General features: G+C 29.9%; 2 protein-coding genes across 2 annotated transcripts in view; one reads left to right on the top strand and one right to left on the bottom strand.

Moving 5' to 3' along the window:
* LOC107443118 (astacin-like metalloprotease toxin 5) overlaps nucleotides 1-20,471 on the top strand; it is a 464,016-nt gene that overhangs the window by 298,990 nt on the left and 144,555 nt on the right. The gene's annotated exons all lie outside the window — the stretch shown is intronic.
* Nucleotides 11,426-20,471, bottom strand: part of LOC107443124 (chondroitin sulfate N-acetylgalactosaminyltransferase 1) — a 37,603-nt gene continuing 28,557 nt past the window's right edge. The window contains exon 2 of the mRNA XM_043043853.2: nucleotides 11,426-13,223. Within this exon, the coding sequence (XP_042899787.1) occupies nucleotides 11,526-13,193 (1,668 nt within the window). The 5' untranslated portion in view covers nucleotides 13,194-13,223 and the 3' untranslated portion in view covers nucleotides 11,426-11,525. The remainder of the gene's footprint in view (nucleotides 13,224-20,471) is intronic.

A 20,471-nucleotide genomic window follows, 5' to 3' on the forward strand; every position in this document is an offset into this window, starting at 1 on the left:
AAAATTTCACAATGTAAAAAGATCTTTTCTTAAGATAAACAAACTGGATCCATTGTTAAGGCTTGTAGTTTTCTAAACTTATTAAATTATTCGTCCATGGAAGAAGAAAGAACGAATTTTTGCAGTCTTTATCATCATTGTTTCATTCTTAAAGCACTTATTATTCATAAAGTCATTTAAATTCACTTATTATTCGAATTGTTTTTACTTTCTATTTTATTAATATTTATGTATTTTCACAAAGTAAGTTATTCACAACATATGAAATACACTTTAAAAAATCATTTCTAACAAGTAATTCAAGTTATCTAATTTAGAGTGTTTACTTTTCAAAAAAAATATTTAAAATATTTCAATAGCATTAAAATTTGCATACAAAGTACTTAATAAATCTTTGTAGAAAATGATATGCTTCATTCCAAATTTATAAAAATATCTGCTTTATCCATTGATAACGTTTGATAGTCTAAATTGGGTAAAATATTCCCAGCTAGATGAGAAAAAAATAGGGATTTAAGTCTGTTTACTCATGCTTAATTCTTTATATTGAGGAGAAAACGTAAGAAAAGAAACATTCGATGTGAAATTTACCAAACATTTTTCTAAGCAACTCTCAAAAATCAAATATAAAGAAAAACTCATAAATCAAATTAAAAAATAAAAAATAACGGAACTTCGAAAATAGGGACAGAAAATGAAAATGAAAAGCCCAGCACTGAAAAATTATGTTTTTTTTAACGTTTAATTGAAACTGTTGACTTGGATAAAAGTTTCTTAATTTGTTTGCATGTACTATTTCAGATTCTTTCTTAGCGAGAAAATTAGGTTTATCAATTTCAAATGATAATTTCTTTAAAATTTGTATGGACCAGAATATGGTGAACTTAATTGCCTTGTGTTAGGATGATGGAATTCTTCGTAAATTACGAAATCATTAACTTTGAAATTAGGTTCCAAAAAATGAGTGTCATAATGAATTTTGGTTTTCTTAGAAAAACCCTTCGGTATTTTTAACAGCTATACTTCTTGCTTCATCAACTGGAGGATAAATATCTTGATTTACAAGAGAAGGTAATTTTCCATACTCTAAATAGGCAGGAGGAAATTGAGTTATAGAGTAAGGGGTGCAATTATATTCGTATGCTACATACTTTTAATAAATTTGACCACGGAATTGTTTTAGAGTTTTCATTGATTTTGCATCGTAACCTAGAGATTATTGTCAACTTTTACATTTGTTTGCGGAGGATGATCAGTGGTCAATAACAGTTTAATATTATAGTTTCTAAGAAATCTCCTAAATCTAAATGCTGTATATAAGGCATTACGATCAATTAAAATCTTATATGTATCCTGAATTTTGAAACATTTGTTTCAATCAATTTGTATAGTTTTCAGTTGTTGTATTTTTGAAGGAAAAAGTCCAAAGATACCGAGTAGCATGATCAATAACTAAATGCAGATATTTTTTTAGTTGAGTTGTAAAGTTGAGCGCACCGATAGTATCACTTGATAAAATTCCAAATGGTTGCTCTGTAGGGGGCATACTTTCTAACAACCCAAATCTTTTCTGGTGAGATTTTTTTTCTAATTTGGCAAGTTTCACGCAGTTTTGGCAATGCATTGTCTTGACTATTCATAGTACCTTGAATTATCATTCCAGTATTGTCGTTGGTGAGGAGATCTATTGAAGACACTCTCATAATTTTTTTTTCTAATTTTGAGCACAATTTAATAAGTTCTCCAACAGTAAATGTAGATGCCGTACTCAGGAAATTTTGAAATTTCTCTGGTATGTCAGCTTTTACGGATTCTAGCAACAGCTCCTCATCTATAATTAGATCTTTAGACGCTTACCCCTTTTCTGTCGCATATTCAGAAAATTTCTTTGTTACAGAAGGCTTCATATATAGAAAAAATCCATATTTATCTTCCCTAAAAATAGAAATTTTTTCTTGTAGTTTTTCCTCGAGCTCAAACCATTTCTATGCATTCGTTTATGTCGAAGATAAATAACTATTTTTTAGGTATTTAAATACCTTATTTATTTTCCAGTTTCCTTCCAAATGTAGGACTTTATATTTTTTATTGAAAGAAACTCTTTTATCCTCGCACGGAGAAATACTAACGCGTTCTGGAGTATTCACCTGTTCTTCTTCAGACCTGTTCTTTTATTTATATATATATATATAAATAGCACTTTTTTTGTCTAATTTTTGTTTAAACTTGTAATCCATGTGATTATAAATCCCGATATGAGGCTTTTAAATCACGTGCATATAAAACTCTACATCGAATTTAAAAAATGCGAAAATACAAATCATGATGCGTAATTTTTAGATCAAGATGCATAATTTTAAAATCGCGCGATATTACAACCGCAAAAACGAATCACGACATTGNAAACACGAAGAAAATTAAGAAAAACAATAAGTTTCATTTATTGCGCATAAGCTGCAAGTAAATAGAACTCATAAGATAAGTTCAAAATGAAGATAAAATAAAGGAAAATTACAGACATATGTAAAAAAGAGGGGAAAAGATAAATAATAATAAAAAATAACAAGCAACTAGGAGGGCAAAAAAAGAAGGATAAAATTTTTTTTTTTAAATCTGGAAAATAAAAGATATAATCTTTTCATCAGCCACACGATTATATCCGCAAAAAAGAGTGCTTTCTAATATTGTATCAATATAGCCAAATCAAAATATATCAATACAATAGTGCGAGGAGCATTCAAAAAATTTTCACAAAATTCACAACAAATAAAATAGAACACAATAAGTAAAAATAACACGTAAAAATAGAAAATAAAATATAAAGAAAAAACAGAATAAAACATAAAGCATAATCTATAAAGCGAGTAGCGAATTTATATGAACTTACATGAACGGGAAATTTTTCAAGAATGATTTAAAATATTTTCGTAACAAGCTTGCCCGACTGCAAAAAAATTAAAACAAAAGCGCAAATTGAGCGCGACTAGAGGAGTTTTGTTTTAAAATGCGTTCTTACTGCAAAATATCCATTATAATATTACTTTACAAACATCCATTTTCCGGCCCATCCTTGGTAACTAACAAATCAAACGCACTTCAGTAATGCAGTAAGTTATGTACTGCAGTCAATATATGAAATCTTATTCAATAACTAAGTTAGTCAATGCATAGAGAGCCTTAATTTACCCGGCAAAATATGAAATGATTGATAATACACATTACCTAGACATCTAAATAATGACTAATGATAAACCTATGGACAGTAAAGTGTATTCATAGTTACATAACTGACACAGATCTAACCATTGTATAATAGTGTTATTAAAATAAGATTAATGCGAATAGAATTTTTTTTAAGATTCCACTTAAACATTTAGATATCTGAAACATTAGAACTGTAATACATATATATATTTTCTCAAAAAAATATGTAGTAGATGTCATAAATAATATCGACATTTGTACCATTTTTGTGTCCACTTCTAAAGTTTCTGAGACATATGAAAAATCTGAAATAATTCTTTTAATTTACACTTCTCTTACAGAGAATTTGTCATTCCAAATAGTGCAAAGGTATTCAGTATAATGACTAAGCAAAGTGAATAATAATTCTCACGCTTAGTCTTTAATCACGAGTCGTTCTATGCAATGACTAGGCCTTCATTATAAACCGGCATTTCAACCATTGATGATAAAATGTTTTCCACCAATGCCTGGATTATAATCAATCTATCACATTAAAACACATAAAAAATACATTAGTTGATAATATTTATAAACTGCCGTCTATTTAAAGAACAGCATTGCAATATCTGTAGAGCCACCGATGCATTAATTTTCAAAGTTAGTGAGATTCGACTGTTGATCATAAAAGTAGACAACGAGTTCTCGATTAGAATTCAAGATGGGATTCTTGCTTTGCAAATTTTCAGTTTTGTATTGCTTCAGTTTGTGAAATACTTGATCTATTTAATTAGGTTATAGTCATACCGTTTACTCCCGAAAAGTGTGCGAGAAGTGTCCCGAGAAGGCATAGCGTTTACTCCCGAGAAGTACAATGTGCAGAAAATAAATAAAGAAAGAAAGAATTACGAAACACCCTGAATAACTTTTGATCTATTGATCGGATTTTTACTTACTAGAATTTCATCTTAATTGTTCGGAGGTGATCATGAATTTTAAATATCTGACTTTTTAAAAACTTGATATTTCAGGAACTATTCAACCAACATCCCACTGATTTTGATTTTGCTATACGAAATAACTTTCTGTAAAATGATGTAAAAACTTGTATATCTTGCAGTTCAAAATTTGATTATTATTAAATAAAATAATAAATAATTTCAACTAAGTAATTTTTGCATGGGATTATTTTTCGACAAATGAATTTATAATTGTTGTAATTTTTTTTTCAATTCATTTGAAAAATTCTCAAGATACGTGAAATACGAAAAAAATAATATTAACGTTAAGGAGTTCAAATTTTCGACTGCTCTCTTGACCAAATATTTGGGACCACATTTCCGAAATGCAGCTATCCCTTGCCTTTGGGGAAGGGACATCAGACATCATAATCCGTTGAAAAAAAGACATGTTTATTCAGAAAAAGAACGTTTTTGTGTCATATTTTGTGATTTAAAATATTGTCTGCTTCAACTAATTAGTACATTTGAAGTCATCCCCTCAAAAAATTAAGGTTGAGTCCTAGTACGTAAAAAATCTTATCATTGGATAAAAAGTTATTCAAAGTGTTTCATATTTAATTTTTTGCTAACTGTACAATAAAAATATTTCAACCTAAAATCTCATACATTTACAGAATTCTTCTTTGTATCATTTCATAATTCATTCCTGTTTTTTAACTTCTTTTATGAACACTTGAAGGGCTTAAAATTTTTTTTCAAAGAAGTATTTCGCAATTTAATTTTAAAAAGAATCATCTAAGCATAAAATAGCTTACATCATTAATCAAATCATATTAAAAAATATTGCTTTGGAAAGTTATTTTTATTCCCTGTAGTTATACATCTGATATGTTTTACTCCAGAGCTTTTTTTTAAATAAAATAGCCTAGAGTTCAGATAAAAACACAAAATCCATCAGCTAAAGTAAATAATATAATACTTGGCTCTTCTTCCGCTTAGGGGGAGATTTCAACGAACTATTTTTATTGAATAGAAGACATATGAAACCACTCAACGATGATTTCAGACAGCCAGAATAAATAGATTCTTTGTTTTCATTGAAAGCATAAAATAAAAGAAGTCAAAACATTTCTACCGTTAACAATCTTTCTAAGTTACAATTGTTGTAAAATAATAAGTTTCTTTAGAAATTTTGGCTGATCATCGATGATATTTAATTTTTTTAAGATCTGCATTTAGATTCACTAATACATTTTTTTTTCTTTCTTCCAACTATATTAATAATTTATTATTTAATATATCTAAATACATCGAAGAGCTATTGCATTATGACCACCCTGCTAATAACATGTAGGACCACCTTTAGCCCTCAAAACTGTTAACAACCGCCGTGGCATTGATTCCACGAGGTGCTGATAGGTAGATAGTCTGAGGTATCTGGTACCAAGCACTCACCAACTGGCCCTGCAATTCCCTCACATTGCGCGGGGGTAGCGTGGCAGAACGAATTTGGTTTTCCAAGTAGGACCACAAATGGTCTATTCGATTAAGGTCAGGTAAATTTGGGGCCAAGGCATGACTTGAAAGTCACTGGAATGTTCCTCGAACCAATCCATGACGATTCGACCCTTATGAATAATACCATTACATAGTGCATTATCCTGTTGGTAAACACCATCCCTCGCAGGAAAAACTGTTGCCATGAATGGGTGAACCTGGTCTGCAACTATGTTCAAGTAGCTAACAGACGTCAGGGATTGTTCTATGAGGATTGTGGGTCCTAATGTGCCCCATGAAACATTGTTCCTGGGCGAGAAACCATGAAAACCTGGGCGAGCACATTATTATAGATTGAGGGTGGTCATAATGTAATGGCTCTTCGGTGTATATGACTCAGATATAAACCTCTAAACCAACTTACTGTTATTTTTAACAAGTATATTAGTGGTATTTATTATGGTATTATTATGGTGGTACAAGTATTTATTATGGTGGTTATTTTACTCTAGGTGGCTAGGAGTGTTTTTTCAAATATAGAAAATTAAAATTGCAATGATTTTAAACTATAATTACAATCTTGCGATAAAGAATTATCAGGTCCTTAGATCGAACACGCGACTTAAGAATTCAAAAAAATTGTACACTCTTTTAATAACCACCCCAATTTGGCGAGATTTTTCCACCAAGAGGAAAATTTTTACATATTTTTTGAGCCTAAAAAATGTAATGTGGGAATAACTTTTTAAATATCACTAACGCTTTTAGTTTTTACGAAACTGTAATGATATTGAAATTTTGCTGATACATTGTTGACATTTTCTTCCATTGATAGAAACTTTTCTGATATTGAAATTTTGCATCATTTTCATGATTAGCATCATTTTCATGACCTATAGAGCATAGGCTAAAAAGTAGTCAACTTTAACCGTACTGAAAAATTATTACTTTACTAACTCACAACAATTAGATGAACAACAACCAAAGACTCCTCGTGTAGCAAATGGTGACTGCAGCACGTTAAATCTGTCGGGTAGCGAAGTCCTCCATGTTCTCATAACCCATGGGGTTACTGATCCAGGAGTTTCCTTGTCTTCTGGATTGTTTCAAAATTACAAGGCTACGGAGTTGAAAATTAGTAGTCGTAAACACAAAATTTGGTCGACTGTTTAACGATGGTTATAAAATAAAATAAAAAAGTGTTAAAAAGAGGGGTGGGATAGTCTTGTTGGTAAGGCATTGGGCCCATGTCTGGGAGGTCGTGGGTTCGAAACCCGACGGCCGAAGTCAGCCATTCAACGACGATTATAATATGTTAAAAAAGAACTGCGGTGACTGAGAGGATCTATCGTTCTCAGAGGATAGAGTTATCCCAATTCGAATCTCAGCTGGGGTTAGTTGGTACGAATACTGAACCGACTACAGTGCTGACGTAAAGTACCCTAAGTGCTAGACGTATCATGGGTTGGAAGGTTTTCGTGGAATTTTTCCATGTAACGCAAATGTTGGTTACTTCCATCAAAAATGCCCTCTATGAAGGCTAGTTTGTCCCAATATTTGATTCATGAGTTCCCTTGTCTTTTGTGTTATATTCAAAAATACATGGCTATGAAGTTGAACATTAATAGTCGTAAACTTAAAATTGGGTGGGCTGTTCAACACTGTATAAAAAATACAATAAGTTGTAAAAAAATATAATAAGTTGTAAAAAAATTTAACGCTTGAAATGGAGCATAAACCAACTTAGGTTCAACTGTAAATCACAGAAGTTAAATAAAAAGTACTTGAAAATGAAAAAAAAAGTAGATGACTCGCTTACAACGCCCACAATACAGGATGTGTATTCACTCCCGGCAAATTAATTCTTATCTTATCATCGCATATCGCAGCGATAAATGGGCTACGTTTAGATTAATCATTAATGCTACATTTAACATTCTAAGTGACCATGATTCCTGCACTATAAACGCCTGATAATCTCATTTATGTCATAGGCATATTTTTAATGCTGCTTATGCCCCAGTGTAAAAAAAAACATCTTAACATAAATGTTATATTCTCAATAATTAGTGGTCAGAAACTAAAAATGAATCTGAATTTTATTTTTTAATTTTTTATAATATTAAAATTCACTCAATCAGTTTTAAAATTGAAGATACGGGTATCTAAATGAAGAATTGACAGATATCTGCTTCGTAAATCAACGGTTCCAATATAGAAAAAAAGTAAACAAAACTGTATAAAAATTATAAAAGATCAAAGCTTTAAGAGTAATATGACTAATTACAGATTGTTTCCAATCCACCAGGAAATAGTGCCATGTAAAACCATCATTACACTACATAAAAAAAAAATTTAATTTAAACTCAATTTTTATCTTTAAAGATTGTTTTTGATATACACGAACTGAAATTTGCATAGAATTCCACAGCCAGAAACGTCACCCGTTACCGAGAAAAAAATTATGGTTAAAGCTACCAGAATGTGGTAAAATTTAGAGTGTTTCTGGCTGTATGAGAACACCAAAAAACTCGGTAATTTTTGCCAAACGCTTTGATAAGGATATTCTTAAATGTAATATGGTTTTATAATATGTGATAAAGTTTGGTAAACGTGGTAAATTTGGCAGTTTCATCATATTACATTATGGTATAAAAACCATTTATTCGGTTAAATTTAAGTTTCAGTTTTCTGTTATTTTACTAAATGTGTTGCAAACAGAACTATAATTTTGAAAGACCGAATTCCCAGTAGACCGTTAAAATATGAACGGAAAAGTTGCCAAACAAATGGTTCCTACACCTCATAGTTTGGTTTTAATAACCAGAATTAAGTTGTTGTCTTTTTTTCTTTTTTACCAGAAATGTCATTTCCTTGCAGTACGGTAATTTCACCAGAAATTTATTCTCCGTGTACACCGGGAGGATAGCCTTCCAATTATTGATTGCTCTGTTCGTGCACTTTTGAACCTGTATTTTATCTGAATCATGTTGATTTTGTGTTTCTAATAATTGTTGTCTATAATTTCATTCAAATAAAGACAGAAATAACTATTTTTTTTCTTAATTTAACGATTTGATGACCACTTTGATGAGCTCCGCAAGTTACTTAACAAGCCATTAAAATTACAAATGCAATTATTATAAAACGCAAAATTAAAACAGTTCAAATAAATAAAATAACTGGTCCAATTGCACACAAACAGCCAGACCATAATAGGGAAGTCTCTCTAACACACTTAAATAGCCCTTCTGTTTATTATATGCTATGTAATACTCAGTTTTAATTATATGTCCCACCTACCTTAATTCATAACATGCATGGTTTAAAGTCAAGTATTAAATTACTCCGACCTGAAAGAAAAAAATTAAAAGCATTAGCGATGCTTATTAGGATTTACAATTTTAGTTCATAGCTTTTATAAACTTTAAGATCTAAATTAAACAACATTCTTTCGATTGAATAACAAAAAAAAAAATAAAAAATTTGTCCTATGCCTGTTTAGACAGTGAGGGTGCGATTGTTCCTGTTTTTCAGTGGCGCCATCTATGGCCAGGAATTCGACTTCTACCACGCCATTCACTCAACCACAAACCTTTTATAGGGTGTGGCTCACACGCAAAGGAGAAAGGACATAGAACACACTGATAGAGAAAGAAACATCCATGCCTTGCCCGGGATTCGAACCCACGTTCTGATGCAAGGGCAGTTCCCTGCCCCATGCACGGGCCGATCGGCAATAACAACATTAAGTCCGTATTATAACTTCCGATAGTTTGTATTCCTAAAATGAATAATTGAAATTTTACATTATTTATTCATGAATGTTTATTTTCGAAATCAAAATACGTTGTTTTTTTTTTTTTTTTTTAAAGAATTATTTTGTCATATTCTTTCAGATAAATTAATAACCATTAAAATATGTTTACATTTTGGAGTATTCATAAAATATATTTATATCTACTACATCTTTAAATTGACAAGACCCATTAAGATTTCAACATTCATCTATTCTAAAGGTAATAAACAGTTAAAAGACCATTTTATTTCATACAACGAAAAGAAACCAATATAATGTGGAAAAAATTACTAAAATCCATTAATATGATAAATTTTATAACTTTTTTATTTACAAAACGGGGCAATTGCTTATTTTATGCACAACATTAAATCATAGTAAAATTTCATTTTCATTAATCAAACACACTTAAAACTTAACCTTCTATAACAAAAGTTTATTTTTTTTTTAGTATTAGCTCTTAATGCATAAATTAGCCAAACTGCTGTCTTTTATAAATCACATTGTTGAAATAAAATAAGCATTTCTTTATAATGTAACCCTAAACTATAAATTCTTTTTTAATGGATTACGTGTAAATAACTAAAGCTATATCATTAAAATTTTACTCTTTTAGTTTACTTTAGAAAACGTGAGATAATTAATTCTGAATGTTTAAAAGCTTTATATGATCCATAAACTCTTTTAAGTGCTGATAACTTTAAATAAATTCAATAAATATTTACATCGCATTATAGACATAGATACCATGTTTTATGGTGAAAAGATTTTTACATATTTTAATAAAAACAAGTTATGTTATGATTAAAATGTATATGAGATTTTCATTATTAATGAGATTTTCGAAACTTGTTCTGTGTTATAAATATTATACATTATCATTATGCTAATGGTTGTTAAAAAGAAATACGATATAATTAAGTTGTAAGATTGTGTGACAGCTGTAGTTAACCTGAAAAATATTTACCGGTAATATATTTAATAACTTGTTTCGTACTCCTTTGTTTAAATTATTTTTGTTTAAATTTCTTTGTGCTCATTTGTCCTAATTTAAATAAGTGATTATAATAATTTTACAATAAGGGAAAAACTTTATTATAATAGCAAATTTTAATAACGTTTCTACTTAATTCGTTTATTTATAAAAATACCAACTTATATTCATTGTGAAAGCAATTATTTTTGCTGGATATTTTTCACAATTAATAAATTTAGCAATGAAATATTTATAACTTAAACATTAATTTTTTTTTGCCAGGATACAACATTATCTTTATAGTTTCTGAAGGTTACATTGCAAATTTTGTTAGTAATAATAATAATTTAATAATATATAATTTATTGTAATCCTATAATTTATTATAATTATAAATTCATTACAATTATATAATTATTGTATTTATATAATTTATTAATAATATTTTGATTATTAATATCATCTTAAGAGTTAATTTTAATCTTTTTTAAGTCATTAATGAATAAAAATTAATCCATTATACATGATAGCGAGATCTTAAAAATTATTCCTTTATTAAATTACAACATTTTTATAATGTTTTGTTATCATGCTCACGCATTACATCCTTACAATTAAAAGTATTTCAGTGCAAATATATGTTTTCAAGGAATTTTAATGAATTAATGAAAAAAGAGAGTATATAATTTTATATATTATATGTAAGTTATGCAAATACAAATATTATTATTATATCAGCTTCGTAATGAAAATATAAATAAGATAAGATCTTACATGCTTTTTAACTTTACTTTATTTTAAAAAATATATTTAGTTTTCTTTTTTTTTATTATCTTTATCCCTTTACTCTATTTGATATTGTGTGTTTTTATTAGCTAGCTCATGCACTGTTGAATGCGTTAATGTGTGTAATGAAAAATGTAACAGCAACCTGTATTTTTTTTAATAAACTTAATTCGTGTAGTTTTTTATTTTAAGTATTGGTATTTGAATAAATACTGAAAAACATAGAAAATTCTCAAAAATTTTATTTCATACTTCATGTGTAAAAATGTATTTTGTGCACAAAAGCTCTCTTGCAATTAAATTTTAAATAAATCAGCATTGATCATGATTGTTTCTGAGTGATATGTCCAGAAGTTGAATTAATCTCTATCGGAATTTGAGAATCATCAGAATTGTGCTTCAGTTCATCACTAAACGCAAGTAAACCGAGTTGCGCATGAGAAGCCTCGCTTAAAGCTCGGGATCTTAAACAAGCTCTTTGTTGGTCCACAGATAGAGTTTTTGTATCACATTTTTTTTCGTGCCACAAATGGAAGATACCTGGATCCGTCGATCGTACAACTTTTATTTTGCTACGAACGTATTTCCGGTAAAGCATAACATCCTCTCCACCCCATCCAATAATATCTTCATCAAAGCCTTTTATATTTAAAAAGTCACTTCGGTATTGGCAAGTCATGCCGTAGCCAAAATCTCTCCAAAATCCAGTATCTCTAGAAATTAACAGTTGCTCAGATTCTGAAGGTAAATCTTTACCTTGAAGTGAATAAACAATTGAAGGATTGTACAGACTGAAGACAATTGGATAATACACCATTTTACCGGGTGCGGTATTTAATCGGCATCGTTCGAGGAATTTCGTTGAAAATATGATATCAACATCGCACATGAATAGTATAACATCACTTTTACTCCAATGTTCGGCTCCAACATGGAGACCTTTTCCTCTGGAAAAAGTATCATTCAGTGTTAAAAGTTTAAAATTTCGAAATTTAGTATCTTTAGATATTTTGGTCAATAATTGCTGCACTTCAGCAAGTCCATCAAGTCCAAAGTAAACTACAGTTAAGAAAATGCGACGGTCGTGTTTTATCCCAACTTTAACGAACTTGTCCATGAAATTTCGAAATTTGTCGATTCTACCAGAAAGAGGTAGGATGACGTTGACCAATTGCTTTGAAGTTTTGGTAGAATCATCTGATACCAGTTGAATTGGAGCAAATGGTCGCACCAACGTAAGAACTCTGTATGTTCTAGAAGAATTTCTTTGTTTGAAGTACAGGGAGTATTGAGTTCCCGTAATTGGATCGTTCCTAAATGCACCATCAACGAAATCTTCTACAGCATACCTATATTTACCGTGTCTGTTTTTATTAACCATTTCCAAGGCGCGAACAAACACTTCTAAAAGATCCTTACGCCTGTATCCAATGGGCTTCTCAACCACTCTTTTACCAAGTCCTAAGTCAACGGGGTAAACCCTGCTAAAAGTAAAATGAGAAAATGGTAGCACCTCGTATTCATTATTAAGTGGCACACCGTCTTTTAATTCAGCTACAGATATTTGCTTTTCAATATATTCCCCACACTCTTCAACGCCTAATAAATTGTGAGAACCTACGCTTTTGACAGGTATAGGTTGAATATCTTCGTCCAATCTCTGATATGCTTCCAGCTTCTTCTTCAGTTCATATATCTCATTTTCTAATCGCTGAATTTCAATTTTGTGCTCATCGTCCTTCTTCCTTAGGGCATCATTTTCATATTCGCTGTTGCTTAAGTGGTACATAAAATTGCCAGTATCTGGAGACATGGGTCCGGCAGCAGAACTTTCTACTTTTAATTCCTGTTCCAACTTCAAACCACATCTGCCGATTAACACAAGAGACACAACTGAGATGGAGAATAGGATGAGAACCACCCTACTAGCCAGTCTCATGCTTGGTGCTGGTTTGGAGTATCCGCAGCCATTTCTAATGTACCATGTCATTTTCCTTCATATTTAGGTAACTTCAGGAGGCTGCAAAGTAAGAAAAAAGTTTAATTAAATATATTAATGTAACAAAATTTATGTAGCAAGCTTTAAATAGTCAATAGCTTAATATTATTTAGAAAAATAAAAATATTTCCTTCAAAAATATTGGTTAACTTAAATATTGGTTATACAAGCAATTAATGCTCGTTATACAACTCATGATCATATTTAGTTAGCTTCCCTCCATTCCTAGAAAGGCATTGAAATTAAGGATTAATAAGAAAATCATCAATCGTCAAATCAGAAATCCTTAATGAACGGATTTTCTTTGATTAGCGGGTCTTAAATTTGTGTACAACACCAAATAACTATTTAAATTGTTGCTTTGATGTTGTTAATGTTTTAATTGTTGCTTTAATTGATGTTTTAAAATTACTGATATTTTTTGAATGAATAGTCTGCTCCGATCCTTTAAATTAAATTGGCATTTATCCCATTAAAAGGTTTCAATTAGAAATTAATAAAAATAAAGAATGAAAATGAATATTTTTTTGAGAGTCAGATAATAAACTTATTTTAAAACAGATACATATTTAGATAACAATTCATTGAACCACGCCATATTAAATGTTTCCAAATTTAATTGGAGTTACCAAAATTCTCTGAATGCTTATAACTGCAATATTTAGTGTTCTTATTTTCGTTGCAGATCAAAGTTAAAAATTATTGGCCTATACGTGGATTCAATAATTAATATTAAAATAAACATGGAAAAAAATCTTCAGGTGTTTAAATATTATTAGTAAGCAATGTTTTGAAAGTTAGAAAATGTGCACATATTAATCACAAATTATTTATAAATATTATAGCGCTCATACAATGAACTCTATGCTTGTTGCTTATTAAGAGAGAAGTGATTTTTTTAATATTTACTGTCTGATTGCATTTTTTTTTTCATTTTACCTGAAAACGTTAAGTCTATCAAAATTATAAGAAAAATACTGCATTTAAATTTTGAAAACATTTTAATACCTGCCTTTAAAATATTGCAAATATTATTTTTTTTGATGAGAGCTAGCATGATTTTTTTAATATTTTACGTGATAAGAAACGGAAGATATATGGTTGGCTTACATAAAATAGAATTCCAAAATCCAGACAAATATGCACCAGATATTATGTTAAACAGCTTAGAAAATCGATAAATAAAAGGATAAATCAGGAACATATGGTACAACTCGAAAAAGACATTTACCCAAAATCCATTGAATTTAAATAAAATATCGCTTTAGATCTGCAAGATCGTTAAACTTAAGCTTGCGAGAACTTTTAAAGCTTCCAGAATATTTTTTACATGTATTTTAGCTTTGGTTTTGCATTATTCTCTTCCGTAATTTTTCATACTTATTGCTAAGCATTTTTACACAGCACGAAAAGTGATTTGTGGTATGTCTGATTTTAATACAAAGATAAAGACTGGTTTTACTGGTATAAAACATTCAACATTCTGCAAATGATTAGATTTTAAAATATAGAACACAGAGATTTCATAACTTTCAATAAATTAACTCTCTTACTTGAATCGGCTTTGGTGTAAAGATGAACAAATAAGATATAAATATTTATTTTACAATTGTATATTTTTTATTTGGTAGTTCTTTCCTTAATTAATTGTTTAATCCTCTATTGAGGTATACATATGCTATTTCCTTTGCGCTTTATGATTGATTAAAAATTTTGGCTACTATTTTTTTAATAATTTTTTCGCACATGTTGGAATACACAGGTATTGTGAGCAATACTAAAGCAGTCACGCGATTTACTTTTCAAAAGCAAAAAGGTTCCCCAAGTGTGTTAGACTAGGGTTTAGCTGAATTAAACGAGGAGAGCCATGAGGTTTTCATGACTTCATGTCTGATTTTAATCCTTTCATAGCTATTTAAAACTGCATTATTTAAGGAAAAGAAGCTACCCAAGTATATACTAAAACTTTGAAACCCTGAGGTGCCCTTAAATTAGACGAGGTTTTCATGATTCCAAGTCTGATATAAATCTTTCGTAGCTATCTTAAACTATAGTATTTATAGAAGCACTAGTACGCTCCCAGGTATGTACTAGTGCTTTCAGATCCTGAGGTATCATAGAATTAGACGAGGAATGTCACGAGGTGTTTATGATTTCAAATCTGATATTTATCTTTTTATAGCTGCTTAAAACTGTAGTATTTAAAAATGAGAAGCTCCCCAAGTGTGTGCTAGTGCTTTTAGACCCTGAAGTACCATAGAATTAGACGAGGAATGCCATGAAGGCTCTTATGACTCTAAAAATGTTAATTTTTTCATAGGCTATTTTAAAAAAAATTCAGGGTTAAGTTAAAGGTATGTAAGAAATGAGTATCCTGTCCTAAGGGAAGAGAAACTTCAAGCATTCTCTTTTCCTTTGATGCATCATACCTGCGCAAATGGGTTTTTAGCATTCGCTATTCTGAAAAAAAACAAATGTCGCACGAAAATGACCAATAATAAAAATTTTATGAAATTTATGATACTATATATTATTATTATTGCATTCATATTTATTAAAATTATTAATTGCCCTAGTGGGTATTAAGTATGAGTTGAACTGAATGTTTTTTATATTCTCACCACTTTCCTCCACAGTTTCTGTGTTTCATTGTCTTGCAATTATAAAACGTACAAAAAGTGGATTAGATGTAGTAAATATTTTACTGTAAGCAAATATTATATGACGGGGTATAGTTAGATCTCGTAAGGGGGCAACAAGTTCGAAAAGTTAAGGTACTCCTACGCTGGGAAACATTTGGTGTATTTTAACACTAAAGATTGTGGCAACTACATTACTTTAAAAGTGGTGAAGTAAACGCTAAAATTATTTCTTGGTGCAGTCAATCATCTAGCATTGTTCTTGGAGTCATTAAATACCAAGAAAATTCCTTCACACAACTTTCATCTGAAAAATAGTTGTCACCATTATTAGTGTTTAGTAACTCTAACTTTCATAATAACAATAAGATTTAATAAACATTGGAGTCAGTAAAGTTACTTCTGCGATGGAATTTCGATTGCTCTTTAAAAACGGTGATGAGTTATGTCTTTGAATTTGACGTAGAACAACTCAAGATATTGTGTGAAAGAGCATTTTTTTTTCAAATTAGCATTAAATGGAGCTTTCGAGTAGAGTTTAATAGATTTAGTAAAATCTAAGCACCTAAAGTGGAAAACACTAATCTCATTCAAACTATGCATGACGCAGACACCTCCGCTATCTTGAGTGTTCAACTTAACGTTGCATTTTGTTTTAACCCCTTCCTTCTCGCTCCCGTGAAAATGACGGGGTGAGTTTTCGCTCGCTATTTCTCGCTCCCGTGATATTGACGGGCTGGAGTGTTCAGTAGTAACGTGCCAATAAGAATAAAACTAATTCATTTCTTTCGCCCGGAAAACATTTTATTTCTCATTTTACACACAATATAGCAGTACCAGGATATTTTTAAGGTTATTGCAAATAATTAGTTTATTTTAAACTAGATACTATCACTAATCAAATACGTGTATTTGACAAAATAGACACTTTTATGACAGTTTTCTTGAAAATTAACCGATCGTTAAGGGGTTAATGAGCAAAAACCATAACTTTTAGAAAATTAAAATTACTCTGTATTGTAGAGTATGCAGAAATTAAGCTGGAATAAAAAAGTATTTCAGAATTAGTTCGAGAATTATGAACTGTTAAACCTGTTGGGAAAAACATCACACAGGATGCTCTACAGGCCGAAGGAATGCAACTACAGAGTTAAAATTCAACATACCTTAAAGGACCATTTTTGTTTTTGAACTTGTCACAGAATTTTGTTTTTCAGACTTCCAATATTCAAACTTGTTTGAAAGTTATAGTTATTTTAAGTGAGGGGTTTTTTTCGCGAATTTTTTCACTGTTATTTTTGTTTGAAATTACCTTTTGCTTTCCGACTCAAAATAAGATTCATAAATATTTAGAAACTTGAAATTACTAAAATGTGCAAGAAGTTCGACACAAAAAAAATTATTATTTGATTATTATTTCAAGAAGCATTAACTCTAAGACTTCTAGTTATAAAAAAAAATGAGTTGGTTGATCTACTGTCCGTTGAAAGGCAACTACAGAGAGTTGAAATTTGATGTGCTAATATGACTATTTTTAATTATACCTTTAACTGCAGATTTTCTTCAAAAATCATACTTGTTCGAAACTTATAAAATCACAAAGTGTTTTTTTGCAATTTTTTTTCATTAAATAATTATTATTTATCCATTGCTGTAGAAAATTTATCGCTCTCGCAGTTTTCATTTTATAAGCTCGTGCTTAGCTTCATATCAAATATAACAAAAAAAAATGAAGAAATAAAAAATAAGAGCAATTTAGATGTTGCCAGACATAAATCTTAACACTTTTATCGAAATTTTTAAAAATATAAAGACTGAAGAGACATAAAAATTGTTTCCAATGCGAACTGTATACGATAAGAGGTTATCGTTATTCGTTATATATTGTTAACAAGTAAAACTACTTTTCATTTATTACTGTTTATTGTGTCGCCTTTTTAAGCTGATAGTTTTGTATCGACTTCTAAGAAAAAAACTTTACAGAAGATCAAGGGGAAGAAATCAAGGGAAGAATCAAGGGTTCAAATCCATTAAAGCTATTTCTGAAAAAAATGAATTTGTGCTTGGACATCAACTGTTTTTCCACAACGTGATGCATCGTCACTGAATAATAACTCTCGAAAGGGAGGATTTTTGTGTAACGATTTCCAATGTTACTGATTTGTGAAAATTTAGTCAACCTCAAAATGCAATAATTGGTAATCTGTGATTACCAATTATTACCAAAATCCATTAGTAATAATTGGTAATCACAGGATTTAGTAAGCAAAGCAAACCGGGGGCGGAGTCTAATAGTAATTATAAATGTTTGCGTTTTTTAATAACAAAAATGGTTGCAGTTAACCACCAGGTTGGGTTAAAGAACATTCTTGGTGTTCCATTACACCAGGAACAATCCTTGGTTCTTGGCATAGTGAAACACCGAGAGCCAAGCTGTCCTCTATGATGTACCTATCCAAAACCTATGGTTTTTCTACCTATGGGGTTCCTCTCTTGGAGTAAAGTATCAGCCCCAAGTTTAGTGATGAGATGCACTTATTTTTTTAAAGTGTACAGTGTGTTAATTATCTGTACAGTATGTAATTTGTTAATTATTGATTGATATTACTTAAAGCCGAATAAAAATAATAAATGTAATCGGGCTGTACCAATTTGAAACAAGTTCGTTAAATCTTAAGCCTTAAAATTAATGGAATGATATTTGAATATTTATTGGTAAATCCGAACAAAATATTTGTTTATTTCCGTTGTAGGAAGTTTGAAATCTAACACCTCTGTTTCACATCACTTAATAATTCCCTCTGAGGAAAGTCACATATCCACGTCATGGCACTCATATCTCTTTCCAGTTTCACAAGGACTTCATTAATTCTGCTCCGTCTGTAAATGTATCCATGTGCACTTCCATATCTGATTATGTATGGCACTGTCGATAATGAGGATTATCGGAATCGAATATGATACCGACCGTGAAGACTTTGCTGAAGTGATATTCTAGTCGAATTCTAAATTGGAAATGTGATATGCAAGTTCATTACGTATTCTGAAATTGAATAGTGATGTGATCTGCTTTTTATTTAAGATTTGTCTTTTTTGGAAATAGGTCGTAAATATTTTTAAAGTTATGAAATTCAGAAACTTAATATATCGAAGCTAATATTTTCTTATTATTTTTTTTAACAAAAGCTGTAAGTGTAGTTGTTAAAAATAAAAATACGTATTTGCTTTATTTTAATTGAGGTATCTAACTGGAAAAATCGGAAATTTGGACGAAAATTTATTATCCTTATTTTATTTAATATTTTATATTATATTATATTTAATAACAGCCGTTGTACAGCCGATCCAATTTCGAGTTTACGATTATCAATGTTCATTTCCAAAGCAGTGTAGTTTTGAACCTGATCCAGAAGACAAAAGAACTACTGGATCAAGAACTTTCTGGATTTGACTTCGGGGAGGACTCCTTGATAGAATTAATCAGCATTTGTGTTACATGGAGAGGAAAACCACAAAAACCACCCACGGTTAGCCTAATGGCAAGGGGACTCGTACCCCATGATCTGTCTATTACTAAGGATATTTTACATCAGCACTGTGGTCGGTGCGTGTCGGGTTCGGAATTCGTATCGGCCAGCCGTCGCTAAGATTCAAACCCGAGTCACCTCATTGGGAGACGAGTACAGTATCCCCTGAGCAACTACGACGCCATTATCCATATTTGAAGTTTAGTTTATTAGCTTTTTAAAATAATAAAAAAAATTTACCTCCAATTATTAGAAATGAAGTTATAGTAGTTTTTTCATATGCTAACAAATGAAACCGAAACCGAATGTGAACTACCGAAAACGAAACTAATTTTTTTGTTACGCTTTGAATAACTTTATTCTTTTTTATTTGAAAAAATTATATTTTTAAGCAGCTAAAATTAATTTTCATTAATTAATTTTTGAATTATTAATTTTTTTTTGTTCTCAGAATTTTTTTACATTTCTGAATTTTCTTGCATTTAAATGCATTTTCTGAAAAACGTTGATTTTGAAGAAAAAAAAATTTAACGTCAAAATACATTGCAAAACAAATTTATAATAGAATTTTTTGAAATTTTGTATTTACATCTTATATAATGGTAGCGATGATTTGAAGTAAAAGCGAAAGTGTAAGGGAGAATTTGTTATTTTTATCAAGTTTAGATATATTTAGAATTTTACTTAAAAAATTCAATAATAAAAAAAATTTTTATTTCTATTTCATTGCATTATTCATTGTGTTTTTGAGGGTATTTTTTAATATTTCAATTAAAAACACATGTAATTACACTATTGATCTAGAAAAAAAAATTATTTTAAAACTTATGCATTACAAATTATTGTACAGCTGTTAGCATGAAAAGACAAATTTTAGCTCAAATTTGAACTTATATTGAAAATTAATTTATAAATTTTTAAACTCTGCATTAAATTTATATTTATGATCCTTTGCTTACAAAATAAAATTAAAATTTTAATTCAACCTTTTCAAAAAAGTGTCAAAACAAGTCTGATACCTTAAGAATTTACGAATTTGAATATTCTCAAATGTTGTTTTAAATGAGAAATTATATTCAAATAATAATTAATTTATATCAATT

This window comes from Parasteatoda tepidariorum, chromosome 7 (genome assembly GCF_043381705.1).
Source record: "Parasteatoda tepidariorum isolate YZ-2023 chromosome 7, CAS_Ptep_4.0, whole genome shotgun sequence".
NCBI classification, from domain to species: domain Eukaryota; kingdom Metazoa; phylum Arthropoda; class Arachnida; order Araneae; family Theridiidae; genus Parasteatoda; species Parasteatoda tepidariorum.